Raw genomic sequence first — 20,371 nt, forward strand, 5'->3', positions numbered from 1 at the left:
ACACACACACAAGCACAACAGATTGACAGATTACCTTCCTAAGAAAATGCTTCTTCTTTTGTCTTAAAAGACGCTACAAAAGTGATACCCAAACTAACTACTACATGTCCCTAAGTGCACCCAGCCAGCAGTATTTCCCTCTACAACACATTCAAGAAGTCACACACACACACACACAAACACACACACACACTCTTTCCTATCTGGGCAGCCAGCCTGCTGCTGCCTTTATTCTAAAGACAAACTCATACATTATATTTAAAGGTCAGGGTGGCGGGAAAGTGGAGACCTTTGTAAGCTGAATTTGTGGTGAACTGTCCCTTTAATCCCACACAGAAACTATGCAATACTCACACGCTTCAACAAGAAAAGCCTCCATCAAAGTATTTTCTTTACTTTGTACACTTGTAAGAAAATAATGATGTGTTTCTGTGAAGCTGTATTTGGTGTTTCACTGAGCCGCCTCCTGTAAAACTCTCACAGCTGAAAACAAGCAGCTCCTTGATCCGAGCTTTAAGAAACACGCCGCTCTCTGACTGCGAGCTGCCCTCTCTGTGGCCCGACGCTCTGGGTAATCTAACCGCTGATGAACCTCAGAGTGTGAACTTCTCCACAGTGATGCCGGATTGGAGACGAGTCAGAGCAGGGAGGCGTTTCCCGCGGGAGACGTAGCGATTCGTTTCTACCAGCGCGCCTATTGTGGAGAGACCAGGTGATTAGGGTGGAACTAACGGGATTGGGCTGAAGCCTCGCTGCTGGGAGAGAGAGAGGCGGAGCTCGTATTACACACTCACACTCACACACACAACACAACCAGGCATGCAAACACACGAGCGCACTCTGTGGCATGCAAGTGGGCATCATGACATGTTGGTTGTTTCCACACAACACACCATGCACATCTGCACCTGTCTCTCTTCAAACACACACACACACACACACACACACACACACACACACACACACACACACACACACACACACACACACACACACACACACACACACACACACACACACACACACACACACACACACTGCCCTGGTTGCGTGTGAACTGATGAGAAGAACCTGATTTAAATGTGATCTGCTGTTCTGACAGTAGACCTGGTAACATTAATCAGCTCCTAACTCTGAGACTGTTCACGTGATGTCCGAACATCGTAGTTTCCTGCTTTGGAAGTCGATGTTCAGACTGGTCTGACTGTGTTCGTGCACTTTGAGGACGTGAAGTGGAAACAACATGGACGATTCAAAGAAGATTGGTTTCATTTTAATGCTAAGAGCGTTTAAAGAAGAAGTGGATAGCTGTTTGGAGTTTATTTATATTTTTATATAATATTGATTTTTTCTAAATGATATATTTTTATATTTAATATAGGTCACTCTACAAGGACAGCAGTTAACATGTGATCAAAAACTGATATTAAATACATGAATTAATAAAGACTTTTGCTCGCCATGTTTCTACATTTATAATGTCAAGTTTTGTTATAAAATATGTTTGTTTTAATAATAAAAAGAAAAGAAAAAAACAGGAAAAACATAATGAGCTACTTGGTAAGTGAAGTCAATAAATAAATAAATAAAGTAAAAGTTGACAAGTAAATGATTTGAAAATTATCTGGGGGTGAGATTATAGCATATGATCAAAAGATTAATATATATATATATAAATAGAACTAAAAAAAAATATATATATATATATATATATATATATATATATATATATATATACATATATATATACACACACTTTTTTTGAAAGAAATCAAGCCAAATCGCTTAGGTATTAAAGGGTTAACTGATCGAGGCAGCATTAGACCAGCAGCTCACGCGTTCAGCAAGCTAAAATTACAGTTTTTGTCAGCGTGTCTGGTCAGTTTAACTGATTATTTTAGGAAACAGATTGTAAAGCTAAAAATTCACTGAACACTTCAGCACACTTGTACACTTTAAATTTTTCTAGGTTCGTTTTTTTTTAAGCGGCTCAAATAATGTTTTGCCTCTGACCACGTCGGCCCCACGATTACAGAGCACCACCGTCTGCTGGAGTAGAGGAGTATTTCGTGCCGGTTGGCTGGCGGTTGCTCTCTTTGCTGTGTGCAACCGTTTGACAGAGACACGGCGACGTGAGGCGACGCAGCAGGTGGCTTTGGTCGCCGCTCTGATGTCGGATTGGTGTGTCTGGGCTTTAACAGCACTTTTCTGTGGATTTTCTACCTTTAAGTTCACGGCCTCCTGCTGCTCTGTTACTCCACCTCTGAAAGAAACGGCGCAGAATGACAAGACTTTGATCCGTCTGAAGTTCAGTGACAACGTGAACAGAGATTTTAAAGATCACGGGGTTAAATCATGACAGATCTGTGTGATTCTGTCGGCGCCGAGCTGCATAGATGCAGGTGGGGTGAAGTCTTGATATCAGCGTGAAGCCGGGCTGTCTTTGTTAACAGAGCTCTCTAACGCAGAGCTCCAAAGATCCCTGATATTTGCATGAGGAAACCCGAGCTTCAACTTTTTCTTTCTTATTATTCCCGCTGTGCTGCATCCCATTGCCCTTGCTGTAACCTACAGAGATGAATGGCAGCGTGCCGCCCACGGCCAAGCTGTTACTGCTGGTCCACTGTAAGTCAAGGTTTTCTCTGGAGGTGCCGCCTTGGAAGCTCCAAACAAGATCTGATTTACACTTTCAAGCTGGCTTTTTTTCCCAACAGAGTCAGCCTTAACTGTGTTCGACATTTGACTCGTATTTAAAGTGTCTCAACTTACATGCTGCCTGAGAAATGTTTCACTCAAACATTGTGCAGTTTGGTGCCATATAGGCTTGGGCTGTATCGCAGTATTATGGTAAGCCAGGGTATTTAGAAATCCTATGTTTTTCAATACCAACAGAAATAACCCTTAGGGACTATTTGGTGCATTTTATGTGCTTTTCATTCTTCATTTTTGATAATTTATGATATGTTCATGCATATGGCGTAAATTTTGACAAAATTGTGTATTTTTGTTTACTCTGTGAATGTGCAGCTCAGCTCCTAAAATTAGTTGAAAATACACCGTGAAACTAAACTGTAACATTCAGATTGAAACTCATTCAAACTGCAATTTTTGCCATCAAAGCTCACAATCACTGTTGCTGAAAATCAATGACATATCCCAGGCTATGATACGAAAATAAAATAAAATACAATAAAATAAAATACAATAAAATAAATCTACTTTGCATGTAGTATTTTGAAAATAATTATTTTTATGTGTGTGTGTTTTTTTTCATCTAAAAACATACTGGCATCATAACAAAAACCTGGCATTTAAAGGGTCAAAATTCAGAAAATTAATAAATATTTGATATTTATGATTAGGGCTGATGTTGGTTAAAAGATGCACATAATAAATATAGAAAATCATATTAATGTATAACATTTTCTTAAAGCCTCATTTTGAAAACTGTATTTTGTGCGCTGAAACAGGCCCTAAGGGTTAATATATATCTCCAGTCTACAGCTCAGGACACCCAGCAGGGAACTGCAGCAGCTAGAGGAGACTCTGCTGTCTAGATATAGTAAATCTAGAGAGTAAAGCCTCTTAGGGAGCCACAGAGCAGGATGGAGCGAGGTGAAATAACACAGAAGGCTGGTGCAAAGAGGACAATGAATTGGACAGAGTGGGAAAAACACCAAAGAAACCCAGAGGCCTGTTAGCTGGTGATGGAGACACGGTGTTAAAAAAGAGAGAAGGCTGCTGGCGTGAGTCATATCCAGCTCAGGGTCACAACGGCTGCTCCAATGAAATCTGCTGAACGATGTTGATTACCTCATCACACCGCACTGCGTTCATCAGATGGAAAAATCTACTGCAGTCCTCAGAGTCACAACTTCACTCCAAACAACTCAACTTTTGGCTACGTCTTCTGAAAAGCACAAATTTTAACCCTTCGAATCTTGAGCATATTGGCTTGATTCCCTTCTAAAACACTGATAATGATGAGCATCTAATAAGAAATGGCCAAAAACTGGTAAAAAAGTGATAAGGAAATGACTGAAAAAAAAAGAAAAAAAAATCAAAACTACAAACAACAAAATGACCTCAAGAAAGTGCTAAAAAATTGAGCAAATATCTAACAATTATGACTTTAGTTTTCTGAAAATTTTTTTCAGCTAATTTTACAAATTTTACACATTTTTAGCAGTTTGCGGGACATTTCTTGCCAAGTCGCTCATTATGTTTTTTTGTGTGGTTGAAAAATTGCAAACTACAGTTTTGTGAAAGGCGTCACAGCAGCACAAGAGAACTGATGTGGATCTTGGTGTTAAAGGGTGAAGTGGAAAAGAAGACATTTTCAGGAATGCTCATCTTCTTTTTTCAAACCTGATCAGACTCAGCTTTTATGTGAATAAAAGGATTTTTGTACCTCGACTTCCTAATCCCATTCTGCTGATGAAGCCAGCTCTCAGGCCACACACTGCAGCTCTGACGGTTCATATGATCATACAGGCTGTGACATTAAAATGTATGAACCTGAACGGCTGCGAGGGTCGTTTCTTAGTGAGATTACGTGTCCGATGTCCTACACACAGACTCAGTGATAGGTGTTCAACCTGCACTGCCAGCTTTGAATATGAAGCAGCAGGAAGACTCATTAAATTAAAAGGATGAGCCACGACTACAATAGGCAGGTTTCCATTAACCTTCTAATTGTGCAAATTGAAATTGCAAATATGAAATATGTCTATTGGAGAAAAAAAATCACACTCGCATCAGGTGGTATTTCAGGCGATTTGAAAAAGCCATATTTGGCAAAAATGCAATGTAAACACTTTTTAGTCTTTTCTAGGTCACATGATGCTGTGTACATGAGCTTGTCAGTAGGAACTGGCTCCCTCGTGATGCAGCAGGAGCTACAGGAGCTGTTATTGCATCACATAACTCTGAGAAAGTTGAGAGAATCGCACAGAAGTTTTGAAGTCCCTCATATGTGGCTGCTCCCACATATATGGAGCTCGCCTTTCCATAATGGCTCCATAACACGCCTACGTAGCCTAAGATTGGAAATAATGATGGCTAGTGCGGTGCCATCCCAGATTTAAACCTGTTGAGTTCAGTGATTTAAGAAAATAAAAGCCCGAGCTATTAATTGAGGTTTAACGGTATGTGGACTGTAAAGTGGATCGGTGCACAAACATTAAACAGAACTGGCATCACCGGCTGCCTCGCCCGACAGGCAAAAGCTGCCGGGACAAGTTTACTCTGACGGCTCTTCTGATGGTGAGTCATACGTTTGTTTATTTTACTGATGCTTCTTGATGCACAAAGTTTGACTTTCTTTTTGCTTTTTGATGTTTGCTCTGCAGACTCCGATCACAACAAAAACCACTAAAGTTTGTGTTTATTCATGCTTACAAAGAGGACACAGTTATGCATCGGGCGTGATTTATAATCATTGTGTCATAAAACTTCTTCAAAACCTATTGTTTGGTTCCAAGACAATACTCGTCAGAGATCTAGAGACTGCTATTATTTCCTTCATTCTTGAAAGGCCTCTTTCAAGGTACACTGGTTTCATCTGACATCAGTGGGATTTCATCAACTGGAGCTACAGGGCGTATTTGCAACAAACAAGAGAGCTTCTTTGCAGTTATCATCATGTCACAGTTATTACTGTGATGTACAGAGCATCTCAACAAGACACTAGGAGCTTCAGGCTGTGTTGCATTGAAGGATCAGACCATGAGCTGCAGCGCAGGCTTTCATCAAAGAACAGACCGTGTTACTGTTGTGACTGACATCTGCCGCCAATCAGACGCCACTCATTCACTCCCGCCATCCATGTTACCTCTGACTCACAGTCAGAGGGATGCGAACAGCTGCAGGCTCTGTTCAAACATACTTCACACACCGCGGTGCACGGCTGTAACATCTAACTGATGTTACTCATCACTGAAGACCGACACGTCCACCTACAGTCCCTCATCAATGCGAGCAAAATCCAGCCCGTCCTCGATCCGGACTCATCAAATGCATCCGATCTGTTGGTGCTTTCAGTGCACGAGTGTGACGCCAAAAGCCAACAACTCGCTCGGACAGAACCGGTGGCATTGTTATCATATGCCGACGGACCGCCTGATGACACCAGGCACGTCCACAGGCAACAAACACGGCGGCGTCACTTCAGAATGCGGCTGGACAGAACCGGTGACATGAGCATGAAACACGAAGGACAGGGTCAGGTGATAACGCCGCCGGTGATATCGGAATATAAGAGAGTTTTTTTCCTACGATACCTTTGCTTAAACTAACCGTGACTTTGTTTCTTAAACCGAACCCTCGTGACTTTGTTTCCTAAACCGAACCGTCGCGACTTTGTTTCCTAAACCGAACCGTCGCGACTTTGTTTCCTAAACCGAACCGTCGTGACTTTGTTTCCTAAACCGAACCGTCGCGACTTTGTTTCCTAAACCGAACCATCGCGACTTTGTTTCCTAAACCGAACCGTCGCGACTTTGTTTCCTAAACCGAACCGTCGTGACAGTCCGCGTTGGACAGAGATTGTTTTAGCAAAGTTTCAGCACCACACTTATATGTATTAGTTTTAAAACTGCATTTTGAACAAAAACGCGTTTGTGCGGATGAGGTCTAAACACAACAAACAAGCAACTGTTTTTCAAAATAAAAGCATGTTGCGACATACATGTTTCTGTATTGATCGTGCACAGGGGAGCTGTAGGCGTCTTGTGGTTGAAGGACTTGTTTTTTTTATAGTGTTAACGGTTGTGGGATCGCCCTACAGACGAGGTCTGAAGATGACAACCTCCAACATCTCTGTTTGGTGGTTGGATTAATTTTACACTCTTTGTTTATACAGTATGGAAACCAAAAACATGTTTTTACATTAACAGTGTCTACCATCATCTGCCACTGTCTGAAGTTTTAATTCTGGCAGAAAATGAGAGCAAAGATAGCTGAAGAGAAGTAGAAACAGCTCAGAGAGAAAATATGAGGAAAGAGAAAAATTCTGACTTTATGTATTTGCATAAAGTCTCCTTGACATCAGACATTATATACTTTATAAATAACCCATCTCTTAACATCACGTAAGCAGAGGAAGACGGGGAGAAAGGGGATCTGAGATGTGGAGAGAAAACCAAAGAACGGAGAATTTAAGAGTTAAAGTTTAAGAGGAGGAAAGCGTTATTAGTCAGACAGTCTGTCAGTCTCTCTTACCTTGACATTTGGCTTCCTCGTTGAGAATCCTCTGTACCATCCTGAAAGAAAACAGAAACACGAGTGACTAAGACAGCAAACACCGAGAGTCGGCGAAGTGTTATGACTCACGCCGACTTTAGCTTGAACGTTTGAACAACAGATCTTTGTTCGCAAGTAAAGTAAAAACTAAAGTGAAAACTTTATCTTAACAGGACCACAGATGTGAATGGAAACCAACAGCTGCTTCACAACAGAAGAAAAACCCTAAAAATCCAACATCCACTGGAAAATACTCAGTGATACTACAATAAAGAGTATTTATGATTTGGGGCGACGGCGGTGTCCACATGTATTAAGATATTTTTTGGCCTCTCATCCTGAGGCAAACTGAGTTTTATGTCACTCAAAGAGATTTTGTTAAAATCCTTCTTAGGAGCATTTATATCTTTTTTAGTCTGGTTACGTTGTCTCCATGTGGACGTGTAAAACGGACTGTTTAGGAAATGATGACATCATCTCCTCATCTCCTGGTTCACGATCGATAGTTTCAGTGTCTGTTTTTTTTTTAAACTCAAGCGAAACACACTAATAATCCATAATAAACGTTAAATATGAAAAATGATAAAGAATGCATCCAATGCTTCCACACATTTTGAGAGATGTGCTCCTGGTGCAAACGGTCATGTGACTGCTGACAGGCGGCTGCGTGACAATTACCATGACGGGCCTGTCATCGTTTGGAGTCGTTTTTGCAGTGTGGACGTAGATATTTTGGAAAATGAAGGACGTGTGGAGAGATTTTTTTTAACAGAGGGGAAAAGTATCAGTTTCGAGTATAAGTTTTAGGATAACGACATGGTTTGACCCTTGAGTTGCCCCATTCATACAAAATCGATAACAGCGCCTTTGCAACAACTAGAACGTTTTTTTTCTTAGCCTACGTTTGTTTACGTTGGTCGATTGTCTCCATTAAAAGTATGCTGTGAGTTATGAACACGTCCACTTTGCAGTTTACCTGTGGAGGTACAGACAACTGTCCCGGGATTACTCTGACACAAATTTAAAATGTGATCATTCTCAAGCAGGCTCTTCTGTTTCAATACAGTCAAATTTTCATTCTTTTTTTTATTACTTATGGATGTTTATCTGCGAAGAAGTCAAAACCAGGTCAGTGTCATAACGGGAGCGAAGGCAAGGTCTGGGTTTACCCTGCTACCCTTAAGACTCGCTGTGTGTGTGTGTGTGTGTGTGTGTGTGTGTGTGTGTGTGTGTGTGTGTGTGTGTGTGTGTGTGTGTGTGTGTGTGTTGATCCCCCTCCTCTTGCATGTCGCAGAGCTCTTTCCGCATGGACAGACATTCATCAGATGCCTCTGCGGAGGAGGAAGCTGTCATGAAAAATTGTCTCAACTTGAAGTAAAACCTTGACAGCTGAAAACGACTTGAATCTAGAGACTAAATATGTACAGGGGAGCTCCCAGACTTCCTCGCACACTGTGGGGACATCATTTGTCTCCATTCAAGTGGAAATAAAAATGATTGTGTCTCCCGCTTTTGGAAATATAAGGCTTGGGTGACCACTGTCTGTCAGTGAAGCAAAAAAGACATTTATTTATATCCAAATGATGCAGATTATTACTCTGACCTTCTTAGAGTACCACAGTGTTCGACGCTAGAGAGGCAATTTCTCGTGTTTACCAGAGGTGAAAATATTCTGACATTTTTTAAACCACCGAAGTGTTCATCTTGTGCTCCATAACAAGCATGTTTTGAGACGCTTCTGTAAAGAAAACATTTCCTAAAAGACTGAATAATAACCCCTACTAATTTTTGGAGTGGGGTTGCACGAGGTACTTAGCCACAGTCAGTGCTAGCGAAAGACCTCTAACCAAAAGCCGTCTTTTGCATCTGCTTGATACGCCGCTGATACGAGAACGCCGCCGGACAAAGCCCCTATAGAGCGGCAAACGGATCCAACAAACCCCGGACTCATGCAGGAGTCTGGTGTTCGCTTCTTGTCTGAAGGGCCGTTTACACGGCAACAGTTCTTGCATTAAACGTTAAACTTTTGTTGCGGTTCGGCCTTTCGTTCACATGACAATGGCGCTTTGAGGGCCTGAAAACGCAAACTTTTGAAACTGGGCTCCAGAGTGTCATTTCTTTTAAAAACGCCCCTTCTACGTTACATTAGTTGAGGACTTGCCAGAATGACATCACCACATCTGGCAACATTACATCTACAGTACTGAAAGGAGCGTTAACGGATTTCAATAAGGCATGTTTCAGTATCAACTGACAGCTGACTTTGAATTTTTACACATATTAGGTGACATGGATCAGGGATAACAGCGCCCAAATCAGCCCAGCTTCAGCAAACTGTGAAAAAACTAAAATGACTATTTAAAATTTGGATTGAGGTTAATGTCTGATAATTTTTTATGCTTTTAATTATGCATGTAAGACCCTGAATTACATACTAAGAAGGTTTTTGTGTGATTTGGGCTCCCAGAGGCTTTAATAGAGGAGCAGTACAATATTGAAAATCAGACCACTGAAATAAGTACCCATCATACTGTGATACTTGTGTGTACACTCAAAACAATATTGATTTTGTAAATGTGGGATTTTTCTTATGCTGTTTCGACTACAGCCTCCTTCTTCAAACTGGGGGCGTACTGACTGACATCTACTTTATCTAAAAAACTGTCTCCGGATAAGTACCTCATACATCCCCACTTCTAAAAAAATCTCAACTTTTTCTTCAAACATTTAAAAAATGTTCCACTGACATCAACACTGCACAGCCTCACGCATCCTCTCAACTTATCTTCTCGAGAAATCGTGAGATCCATTTCTCAGCAGCTCCCCATAATCTGATATGAATATGGAGATGAAGGCTTAATTGGACAGTTAATTAATAACCAATCAAGATTCATTTATCACCTCGTTAAGATGGCTGTGTTTACTCCCCAGCCTCTCATCTATATGGAAATCAGACTGGGGCAGGACCAGCAGTGTCTCGGCCTATTTGTAAGGGTTGAAACCAGGACGGGGATGTGTGTGTGTGTGTGTGTGTGTGTGTGTGTGTGTGTGTGTGTGTGTGTGTGTGTGTGTGTGTGTGTGTGTGGCTGACTGAGTTTACTGCATCTGTAAGAGCTTTTGAAAACTCAGGGGGAATGAAAGACGAGGAAAATACATAAATTTGAATGTGTGCCTGTGTGTATAATTATTCTCTATTTGTGAGAGCAGGTGTGTACGTGTGTGTGTGTGTGTGTGTGTGTGTGTGTGTGTGTGTGTGTGTGTGTGTGTGTGGTACAGCCGAGCAGGTGCATACATGTGCCTAATTTGTCTGTTGTCATACAGCCTTTCTCTGAAGAAGAGTAATCATCTTGCCTCCCCGTGTCCAAGCGCTCCACAGAGTGGTTATTAGAATAATCATTTTGCGCCGTTATCAAATTCACAATAATAATCTCTGTGAATCATCTCTGAGTGGAAGTCAAAAGGCTCGAGGAGCCGCTGCTGCCGCGTTAATGCAGCTTCAGACTGAACTCATTATGAAGACGGCATTACAGGTTTCCATCAAGATATCAAATCAAGCAAGTACGAGTCTTAAATGATACTTCATATCCTGGTAGTGCACACCTCAGGCTAGTTCATGAAAAAAGTGAACTGTTGTTGATGCAGTAATAGTACCGAAGAGGATGTTTCTCATTGTGATTACAGCTCTGAGAGTGATTCAATACAAGTTTGAGCTGCAGCTGAGCTGGCTTCCTCACACAACACAGGTTAGGACTTTAAAAACAATATTGTGATATTTTAAGGCCATATCGCAGTACACAATATATATCTCGATAAATGTCCTTTAAACTAATGTTAACTTCTGAAATACAAAACGATCGAATGAACTATAGTTACAATAAAGTTAAGTAAAGTAGCTGCTGTCAAATAATAAAGTTGAATACACTACTGTTATTATAGCATTTACTAAAATAAGATTATAAGGAAGTTAAATATTGTACTTTTATAATAAAAATTTAAAAGTATTGGTATAACTTGAAGCAGGACTCATGGTGCTTTTATTGTGAATGACCTGCCTGGTCTCAGGCAGGAAGTGTTGATGTTTTTTTGTTGTGGACTTGAAGCTTCCTGTCAACAGCTGGATGTTAGACCATTAAACAGGCAGTTAAACAGACACCGCGGCATCTTAAACTGCGAGGACACATTCACTGCGAGCTGGAAACAAGATAACAGTAGGGCCGGGCGATTCGGAAAAAACTCTTACCGCGATAATTTTTTTCATATCAGTCGATACTGATATATATCATGATATACATTAAATCACTGTTTCTGTGGAGCTTAAAGGTTCCCTTTTACTCCTAAGTGAGATATGAAGATATCATGAGGTTAATTTTGGTTTAAATATTTATTTTCTGTCAGACATTGAACATGACAAATATACTGTAGAACAGCATCACCAACTGGAGGTCCAGTTACTAAAATTTCCTCCCAGCAAAGGTCCGAGCCTCATACCTAAAGTATCATGATAGATTTAACATTTTCCTTCAATTATGATTAAAGAACGATTATTTTGCTCTTTTTTGTGGTTTGTTTTTTGCCCTCATAGTTCACTGACACAGTGTCATGTGACCATGGTGTGTTGAGTGTAATAAACATATGATTTATTATTATTTATTAAACTTTCCAGCATTATATAAAAATGAAAAGCTCCATCTTAAACAAACTTCAGGTAACTTTAAGCACATTGTGCTGATAAAAGGCCAACCTCTCCTGACTGCAGGACTCTGTGAAACAGCTTCAGACAGACAGCATTACAGGTTTCCATCAAGGTATCAAATCAAGCAAATATGAGTCTTAAATGATACTTCATATCCTCGTAGTGCACACCTCAGGCTAGTTCCTAAAAAAGTGAACTGCTGTTGATGCAGTAAAATTACCAGAGAGGCTTTTTCTCGCTGTGATTACAGTTCTGACAGCGATTTGATAAAAGTGAGCTGCAGCTGAGCTCATCGTGATCACAGTGTCCTCATTTCACACAGGTACAGCTACAGTGTTGACTGATGACTGTCAAACCAGTAAACTGTACAAACACAAGCAGGTGAACTATCACCATGGTTACTTTATTGGTTGTCATGGCAACAAATAAAGAATATTTGATAAGAAGCATCCACAGTGTTAGGATCAGGTTGCCTAACAACCAGCTGCTTTCCCCTCTTTCTGTCTGTCAGCTATTTTTGGAAACTATAGAAGAAGAACAGGACATGACATCAGTGATGGCGTTCGAGTTTTTGCAGACTTTGGTGTCAGTTCTGTCGGAGTCAGTGGAGCAGGCACGAAGAATCACACTATTACCCATCATATCTTTGCAGTTTCATATTTGACAGTAAAAACATCCTCCCACCACATTAAAAAACAAACATTACCTGATGTTGACTGACATTTTTTTCTAGTTGTGCATGTTTGTGCATGTTTGTTTTCTTTGTTATTGGTTTCCAAACAGATCAAGTACCAAGTCAATGTGCAAAGTCCTAAACTCCTAAACCTAAACCTGATTTTTGAGTCCTAAATAAGTTAAAATGTTCTCTTCACAAAATGAAATGCAATTTTACCAGCAGAGATCATTATATATTTAAGTTAGCCCTCTACAGAAGTCCCAAACATACAAATGGCCGCCATTCTGACCATCCTGCTGTGCTGATTTAAATGGGAGTGTCCACTCTACTCTGACTCTATTTCTATGGTCACACCTCTTCGTCCTCGGCCTGGCTGTTTAATATCTTCCTGCTGTTTACCAACAGCCCGCTCTCTTCTGAACATCCACAGCAGCAGCAGCTTGCTATAAAAGATTTGTTACGGCTGAAAAGCCTCTCTAAAATAATGAGAGGCTGTTCTTAGCCGTGATTATGGGCTCTTCAGTGACGCTGACAGCACTACCAGTCAAAATCTCAGACTTTAAATTGCTGCTACGCCCTTAATCGAAGTCTAATGCTTTCTCAAGTGTTATGACTGTAATCTATATGTCAAGGATGGAAGTTGGGGATTGCATTCCCGCAGCCCGGCTGCCATCTCCATATCACTGTCATTACACAGCAGTCACTGAGTTTCCGTCTGGGGACGATAATTTTGCATTAGTGCAGACGGGAGAAGTGCCAGCCGCAGTGCAAGAGGGCAGGAGAGCCAATTTTAAGAAAGATGTTCTGAGCGTCTGAACACTGGGTGTACTATCTGAAGAAAAAAGCTCTGCATCATTTCTGCAGCAGCAGAACTGGCAAAGACACACACACACACACACACACACACACACACACACACACACACACACAGACACACACACACACAGAGGGAGCGAGAGACACATATTCACAAGGTCTACATCAGTGATACAGTGATATTCAACAAATCTGGGTGCCGGGTGGCCCTCAAACATTTCAACATCATTTTCTAATTCACTGTAAAAATAAAGTGATTCACACTGGGAATTGTTTTTGTACTTTTAGTCTCCATAAGGTACCAGAGTGCATAAAACAGCATCAAAATAAAGCTTGTTTATCATAAAAAGTGCCAGTGAAGGATCCCTCATACCCCCCGACAGAGGTCCTTGCTAAGACCCTAATGTCCTAAAATCCTACAAATGTCTGTCCTTTTTAAAAAGCGCCAGGTTGAGTGTCCGTACGGTCTAGATGCGTCTAATTTTCACTCGGAGAAAAGTCATTTCTTAGTCAGCATGAAAGCAGAAGGATTTTGTCTGTTTTGTGCTATCAGACCATCATTGTTTGATTGTCTGGAGGTTTTTTTTTATTTCTAAAACTGTATTTGCATGTTCGAATAATGACCGGAGCTGGGGGGATCTTTAAATTGCCGCAGGGACTTTAGACAAAAGTTAGCCCCAGTTTGCCCTGATAATCACCGTGTGCGGAGGCTGCGATGCCAGCGTGCACCACCAGGGCTCAGATAAAAGCCCACGTCCCTCGCTGGACGGGTTGCATTTCACAGCGAGGGCAAACTAGATGCCGATTGGATTAAATATGAGGCTTTTCCATACAAGCAGACAATAAGAGAGGAGAAACATGTCGAGGAGAGGAGAGATAAAAGAAAGAGGGTTGAGATGAGCGAGAGAGAGAGTAAACGTTGTTTCCATCAGTGCAACATTTCCTCCTCTCTGACTCGCTCTCTTTTTTTCGTGTATGTAAAGAAAGGCCCAATCAGCGGCTGGCACAGGATCGATGGAAGCGCCCTGCCCAGCTGTGGCTAATGAAGCACGTACTCACTCATTATCTGCAAAAGACAACACTTCCTGGCCTCAGACGCATGTTGGATTGAGCTGTTCATTTCTGTGAGTCAAACTCGGAATAGAAATGGGAGGAACGTCGGCTAATAACTCGGGCTGCCGTCCAGGCCTGCGCTGAGCTGTTACAGGCTATTTGCGCTCATTATTCCACCAAACTATGGATGCAGCACTTTGTTTTTGCCGTGTGCATTTGTGACACACACAAACGCAGCAGCAGCGTTGAGGTGAAAGGTTTTCTATCTGCAGCCGTCATGAGAATCCGGAGGGAGCGCTCCTTTACTCAGCCGGGCAAAAAGCCTCAACACTGCTGCTCAGCACCAAATCCTGATGTCTTTTCAGCTGACGGACAAAAGTAAAACCAACTTGACTCTACAGAACATTTTTCAGGATTCATACACATTTTTACCAAAACATTTCCATGACTTTTGCATGATTTTAAAATTTTAAAGACCATTTACATTTTCTGAGACAACCATCGATACTCCTGATCTGTTTCATGACAATATAATAGCTTTTTTATTTTTAAATAATGGATTCAGAAAAGGATTAGAACTGAATATTTAAATTTAACATAGAACTGTTCATTTTTTAAAATTTAGTCTATGGGGAGGGCAAACAACTTTAAATGGCTGTAATTTATGTTAATTTTATTGCCATTTTATTTAAAAAAAAAAAAAAATTTGGTAATATAAAGAAAAGATTTTGACAATTTTATTTTTTTCATGTTTTCTTTTAAAATCATCAAAATGTCACCATTTATCACAGCCAGAAACTGTAAAAATAGAAATTATTGTTGGCTTCCAAAACATTCAGGATATATTTAGCTTTCCCAAACTTTGTGGACCGTACGAACATTACTCTATAATGCTGCAGGTGGTCAAAGACTAAAGCATTTACTTTTATGATAAAGAGAGCAGCACGAGGGCAGGTATATTATTAAGGTTGTTAAATGGCATTTCTGATAAAATGTGTTTTTGTTGTGGTTTTCAGGCCTTTGACGCCACCCGTTAAAACTGTGGTGTCTCGTGAAAAAAATGTTTGGTTGTGTGAGCACAGCAGCCGAACTGAAAGGTGCTTTCTTTAAACGTCCCTCTGAGCAGAGATTTAAACGTTCAGAGTAAGATGAGCGAACATCGAGAGCAGCTCGGTGCCGTTAATTACTGTTATTCACATTCATACTATAGTGGTTTGAAAATCTGATTACAGGTTTTCAGGAAGCAGAACTCCTCTTTCAAATCTGATGAACACGTTACAACTTTAGCAATATAATTTCAGCAAGAAGAGGAAGAAATGTTTTTTTACAAGGCAAATCAAATTAGATCGGAACCATTTCTCTGCCTCATGTTTTCCCATTTTATTGCAGTTTAAAACCGATCAAACCACAATGAAGTTTCAGTCCTCACAGTCCAAACACGGTTTCAACCTGTGCTCCTCACCCCAAATATCAGCTCCGCCCCTTACACAGACACAGTCCCCCTGCAGACACAAACGCCTTTGTCCCACTGTCCTCTGAAGCCTTCAACACCACCCAAACCTGAAGATGTATAATTGTATTTCATTTTTTGCTATTAAGCAAAGTATCGTGTGCATTTTCATGATGGGCATGTGCAATTGATGGATGAATGTATTATTTATTTTTTTCAAATTGTTGCATTTTACTGTGCACGTTTTGATGTTTTTTGATTGTTTTTTATACTGTAGACACTGAAGTCCGAGACAAATTTCCCTCGGGGACAATAAAGTCTGCCTAATCAAATCTAATCTTTCAAGTTTTTTCTCATTCTGCATTTGTCAAAAATCACAGTTTTTGAAGTGATTTTGGCACAAGGTCACTTCCACATGATACATGGCTGGACGTCGTCAGCTGAGAGTGCTGCCGGGCAGAAGCGTTCTCTGTGTTTTTATTTGCCGCCGGACAGCCGGATGGCACCTGTCGCAGCAGCGTGATACACTGATGTTTAGAGTCAGTTGGAAATGTGGCTGGACGAAAACTGTCGCCCCTGAACGGTGTCAGCTTGAAACATTTTTTGAAAAATTGTAATTAAAGGAGCAAAACGGTCCCTGTAGGGCAGATTGGTCCAACAAACCCCGGACTTTCATGCAAAAGTCTGGTGTTCGCTTCCTGTCTGAATGTGATGTTTTTTTTTAATCCTGACCATCCATCCTGCACGTGCGTTTGTTGACGTCCCCGCGTTGGCTGCCATGTGCTTTCATTGCCTAAACATAACTACGTGCCGCATAATCACATCATGTGCTTGTGTTGACATCACAGTAGCAGCATCCCGGAACATAAACAGCAGGCGCAGAAGGATACATATGGCGTAATATGTAGATGAGGAAGACCACTGCAAAGTGTAATATGTGACCACATACGTGTCTCATCTGTGCAGGACACTAAAGTGATTCCCAACCGGCCCAAAGCTTTCAAGCAAATCCTTGAACGTCTCTCATTGACTGTGGTCAGTTTGTTTTCGTTTCATATAGCGAGCCTATGATGCACATTTTCTCTTTGACCTGACTTCCTCCCGATCATCTTTCTGCATGTAAATGTTAAGGCCCTACAGTTTTCTCTAACCCTGGAGGATGTTTTCAGTGATCGCCGATGCTTTAATGACGCTCCAGAACAGCAACAATGATCAAGGACGTTTTCACTGCATCAAGCATCCACCCCCAGAGTATCTCAGGAAGCTTTTCATCAGGTAGAAAGATGTCTTACCTTCACATTTTTCCAGAATCTGAACCGTCTCTCCCACCTCCAGAGCCAAACCCTGAGTCACGGAGCCCCGGAAGTTGCAGATCACTGTGGAGGAAGAGAAAGAAGAAGAAAAGATTAGAAGACAATCTGAGTCACTATAGGTGGGTTTCCATTACAGATTTGCACAAAACTTTAGCGGTATTTTCAAAATGTCAATAAAACGCCACTGCGATTCCTTTAAGTGATGTTGTGTGACTTCTCCTCTGGTGATAACATCCCAGTAACCATGGCGATGGATGTTCAAAACATTAGCAGCTTTATTTCTATTGCAGCCACCGCACTAGCCGTCATTATTTCCAATCCAAGGCCACGTAGGCGTGTTATGGAGCCATAATGGAAAGATGAGCCCCTTATACGTGGGAGCGGCCACTTATGAGGGATTTCTGGGAGCTGATAGTCCACGATTTCACAGAGGAATAGTGGATTCAAAACTTTCAGATGATCCGCTCACTTTTCTCAGAGTTATGTGATGCAATAACAGCTCTTGTAGCTCCTGCTGCATCATGAGGGAGCCAGTTCCTGCTGACAAGCACATAGACACAGCATCATGTGACCTAGAAAAGACTAAAAGTGTTTCCATTGCAGATTTGCCAAATATGGCTTTCTTGAATCGACTGAAATATGACCTCATGCAAACGTAAAAACTTTTTTGCCTTAAATGGAAACTGACGTGTTTTCATTAGGCGCATATTGCTGTTTCAGTTCAAAGGTTAATGGAAACTTGCCTGCACTGAACACACAGCTGAAACATGAAAGTTTAGTTTGGAAATTCTTGGGCAGCAACTATTTACATTCATTAGATGACATGTTTTATTCCTCAAAAACGTCAACAGCAATCTAATTTCTCAGCATCGTTCCCAAACAGCATGAATATCTAAGCTGTGTCCTCGTCTGCTTGCACCCCTCCACCGTCGCTGTCCGCCCGTCCCGTGACAGCAGCATGACGTTAGCATCACAGCCTGACTGAACATCCACGGTCCGCGCTGTACCAGCCGGTGCTGATGTTAATAATCCTCATGACTGCACCGGTGCACTCAGAAAACAACAGAGCTCAGAGCTCATTTCACTGTTGCAGTCACTGCAAGTCACTCCGTACAGCACTGAAATATATTAAATATTGAAATTTCCCAAAAGGTAAGACGCACGTCTGCTCGACCTTTAAAGTTTAAGCCCATCAAGAGCACACTTTTATCCTCAGCCTGGAGTAAACAGTGTGCAGAGATGTAACTGCAGTAAAACAACAGAAGCAACTGAACCCAAAACTACAGTTAAATAATTCCACAGCCAGAAAGCAAAGATACCAGAAGCATCCGGAAACATGCACAATTATAAAACAGCAGCCTACGGTGTCAGAAAAGGCAAAAAAATACTTTTTACATTGACTTTTTTTACATTACAAATTAAAATAAAAGTGCTGCTTAACATGGTATTCTACATAATATAGACTGAAAAAATTTGTTGGGTTTTCAGAGCAATACAAAATATAAAATCATAATTTGAGAGGGAATTAAGACATACTTTATATAGTAAAACAGCTTTAGAATAAGTTTGTTTTCTTTCTTTCTAAAAAAAAAAAGAATTTTAATGTGAAAGGTTGTTAGTTAGTTAGTTTTATTCATGTGTACAATTTAATCTGCGCTCATTCAAAGACAGCATAATGAAGGACTGAATGACTTTAAAAGTTACTTTTTTAACTAACTAACTTTTTTTTAACTTTTTTTTTTACTGTAAGCACGAGAGGATATGGGGGGTCAGGGGGGCTTTATGTGTATATCTTTTTTGTTAAAAAATAATAAAAAGAATATTAAAAAAAAGAAAGAAATTCAATTCAAGTGCAGAAATACAATGTAATGTTATTAAATACAGTGTGGAAAGTAAGCGTCAGATATATATCGAGTTTATAATCGTCAGTAACTGCAGACTCAGATATAAAATATAAATGTAAGTGGCTTAGCGGGAAGTCAGAGATCAAACTGTAGCCTGAAGGCAAAGCAGCCGGCTCAATGTCAGGAGTCTTTTTATGAAACACGAGTCTCTCCTCTGAATGCAGATCGAGATCTTTGGTGTGGATCGGCTCTGTCTTTGTTTAACCCTTTCCATTAACTTTCTTTGTGTCCGTCGCTCTGAGGTCACGGCTTCTGTCTCGTTCAGTCCACAGTGAATCAACCTTGAAGACAAAGACGACTCTGTGATCGAGTCACGGTCACGCTCCTCGTGACGGCCGCTCTCTCTGTCATCAACACGCGTCTCTGTTGTCTCTGTCTCTATATTTAGGGTCAGTCTGTTAGTGCAACTGTCGCTCTAATAGTTTACAAATCCAGACAAATCCCCGCTGTTACGACGTGTCCCCGTCTTTGTCTCTGTCCCCGTCTCTGTCTCAGTCTGATGTGTTACACGTCATCTTAGAGCACAGAGCTCTGCTATCTGAGCCGTCAGCACACAGGCCGAACGCAGTGTGCTGTGTTTATTATTACCGTTCACAGTTAAAGTACACATGGGGTTGATATTCCTTAAAGCAAACTCAAAACTTTTTTGGCTTTAATTGAACTTTATTTATCTAAAGACTATTTATTCATACATTTTAGTCTATTTCACAGTTTCACTACTCCCTATATAACTGTATTATTTTTTAATATTTTATATTTAATATTTTATATATTATTTTACTTTGTGCTGTTATCTTTTCATTCACCTCTTATCTACAGTTTGGGTATTTTACTTATTTATTTTATTATCATTGTTGTTATTTTATTTATTTATTTATTTGAGTATTTTACTTATTTTTATTATCATTGTTGTTTTTTTATTGATTTATTTGTTTGAATATTTGACTTATTTATTCATTTACTATGATCATCGTTGTTATTTTATCTATTTATTTACTCGAATGTTTCTATTTATAGGTTTCATCCCGCCTCTGGTGTTTCCTCACTTACATTAGCGTATCCTCAATTACTGTTTATGAGTTTTTGTGTTTTTATTCACATGCTTGTGTGCTTGTATGTGTGTGCGTGGTGAGATTTTGGTTTAATTGTATGAAGCACTTTGTGTTACAGTTTGTCAGTGTGAAAAGTGCTATAGTCTGATTGACTGATTGATTGAACAGTGTA

General features: G+C 40.6%; 1 protein-coding gene across 11 annotated transcripts in view; it reads right to left on the minus strand.

Moving 5' to 3' along the window:
* Positions 1-20,371, minus strand: part of LOC121948924 (dedicator of cytokinesis protein 3-like) — a 240,599-nt gene that overhangs the window by 135,512 nt on the left and 84,716 nt on the right. For all 11 annotated transcript variants that reach the window (XM_088070831.1, XM_088070844.1, XM_088070839.1 and 8 more), the window contains 2 exons: positions 17,223-17,306; positions 7,222-7,262 (listed from right to left, as the gene is read on the minus strand). In XM_088070831.1, coding sequence (XP_087926957.1) covers positions 7,222-7,262; positions 17,223-17,306 — 125 coding nt within the window. The remainder of the gene's footprint in view (positions 1-7,221; positions 7,263-17,222; positions 17,307-20,371) is intronic.

This window comes from Plectropomus leopardus, chromosome 2 (assembly GCF_026936395.1).
Source record: "Plectropomus leopardus strain MGB_pleo_1.0 chromosome 2, ASM2693639v1, whole genome shotgun sequence".
NCBI classification, from domain to species: Eukaryota; Metazoa; Chordata; class Actinopteri; order Perciformes; family Serranidae; genus Plectropomus; species Plectropomus leopardus.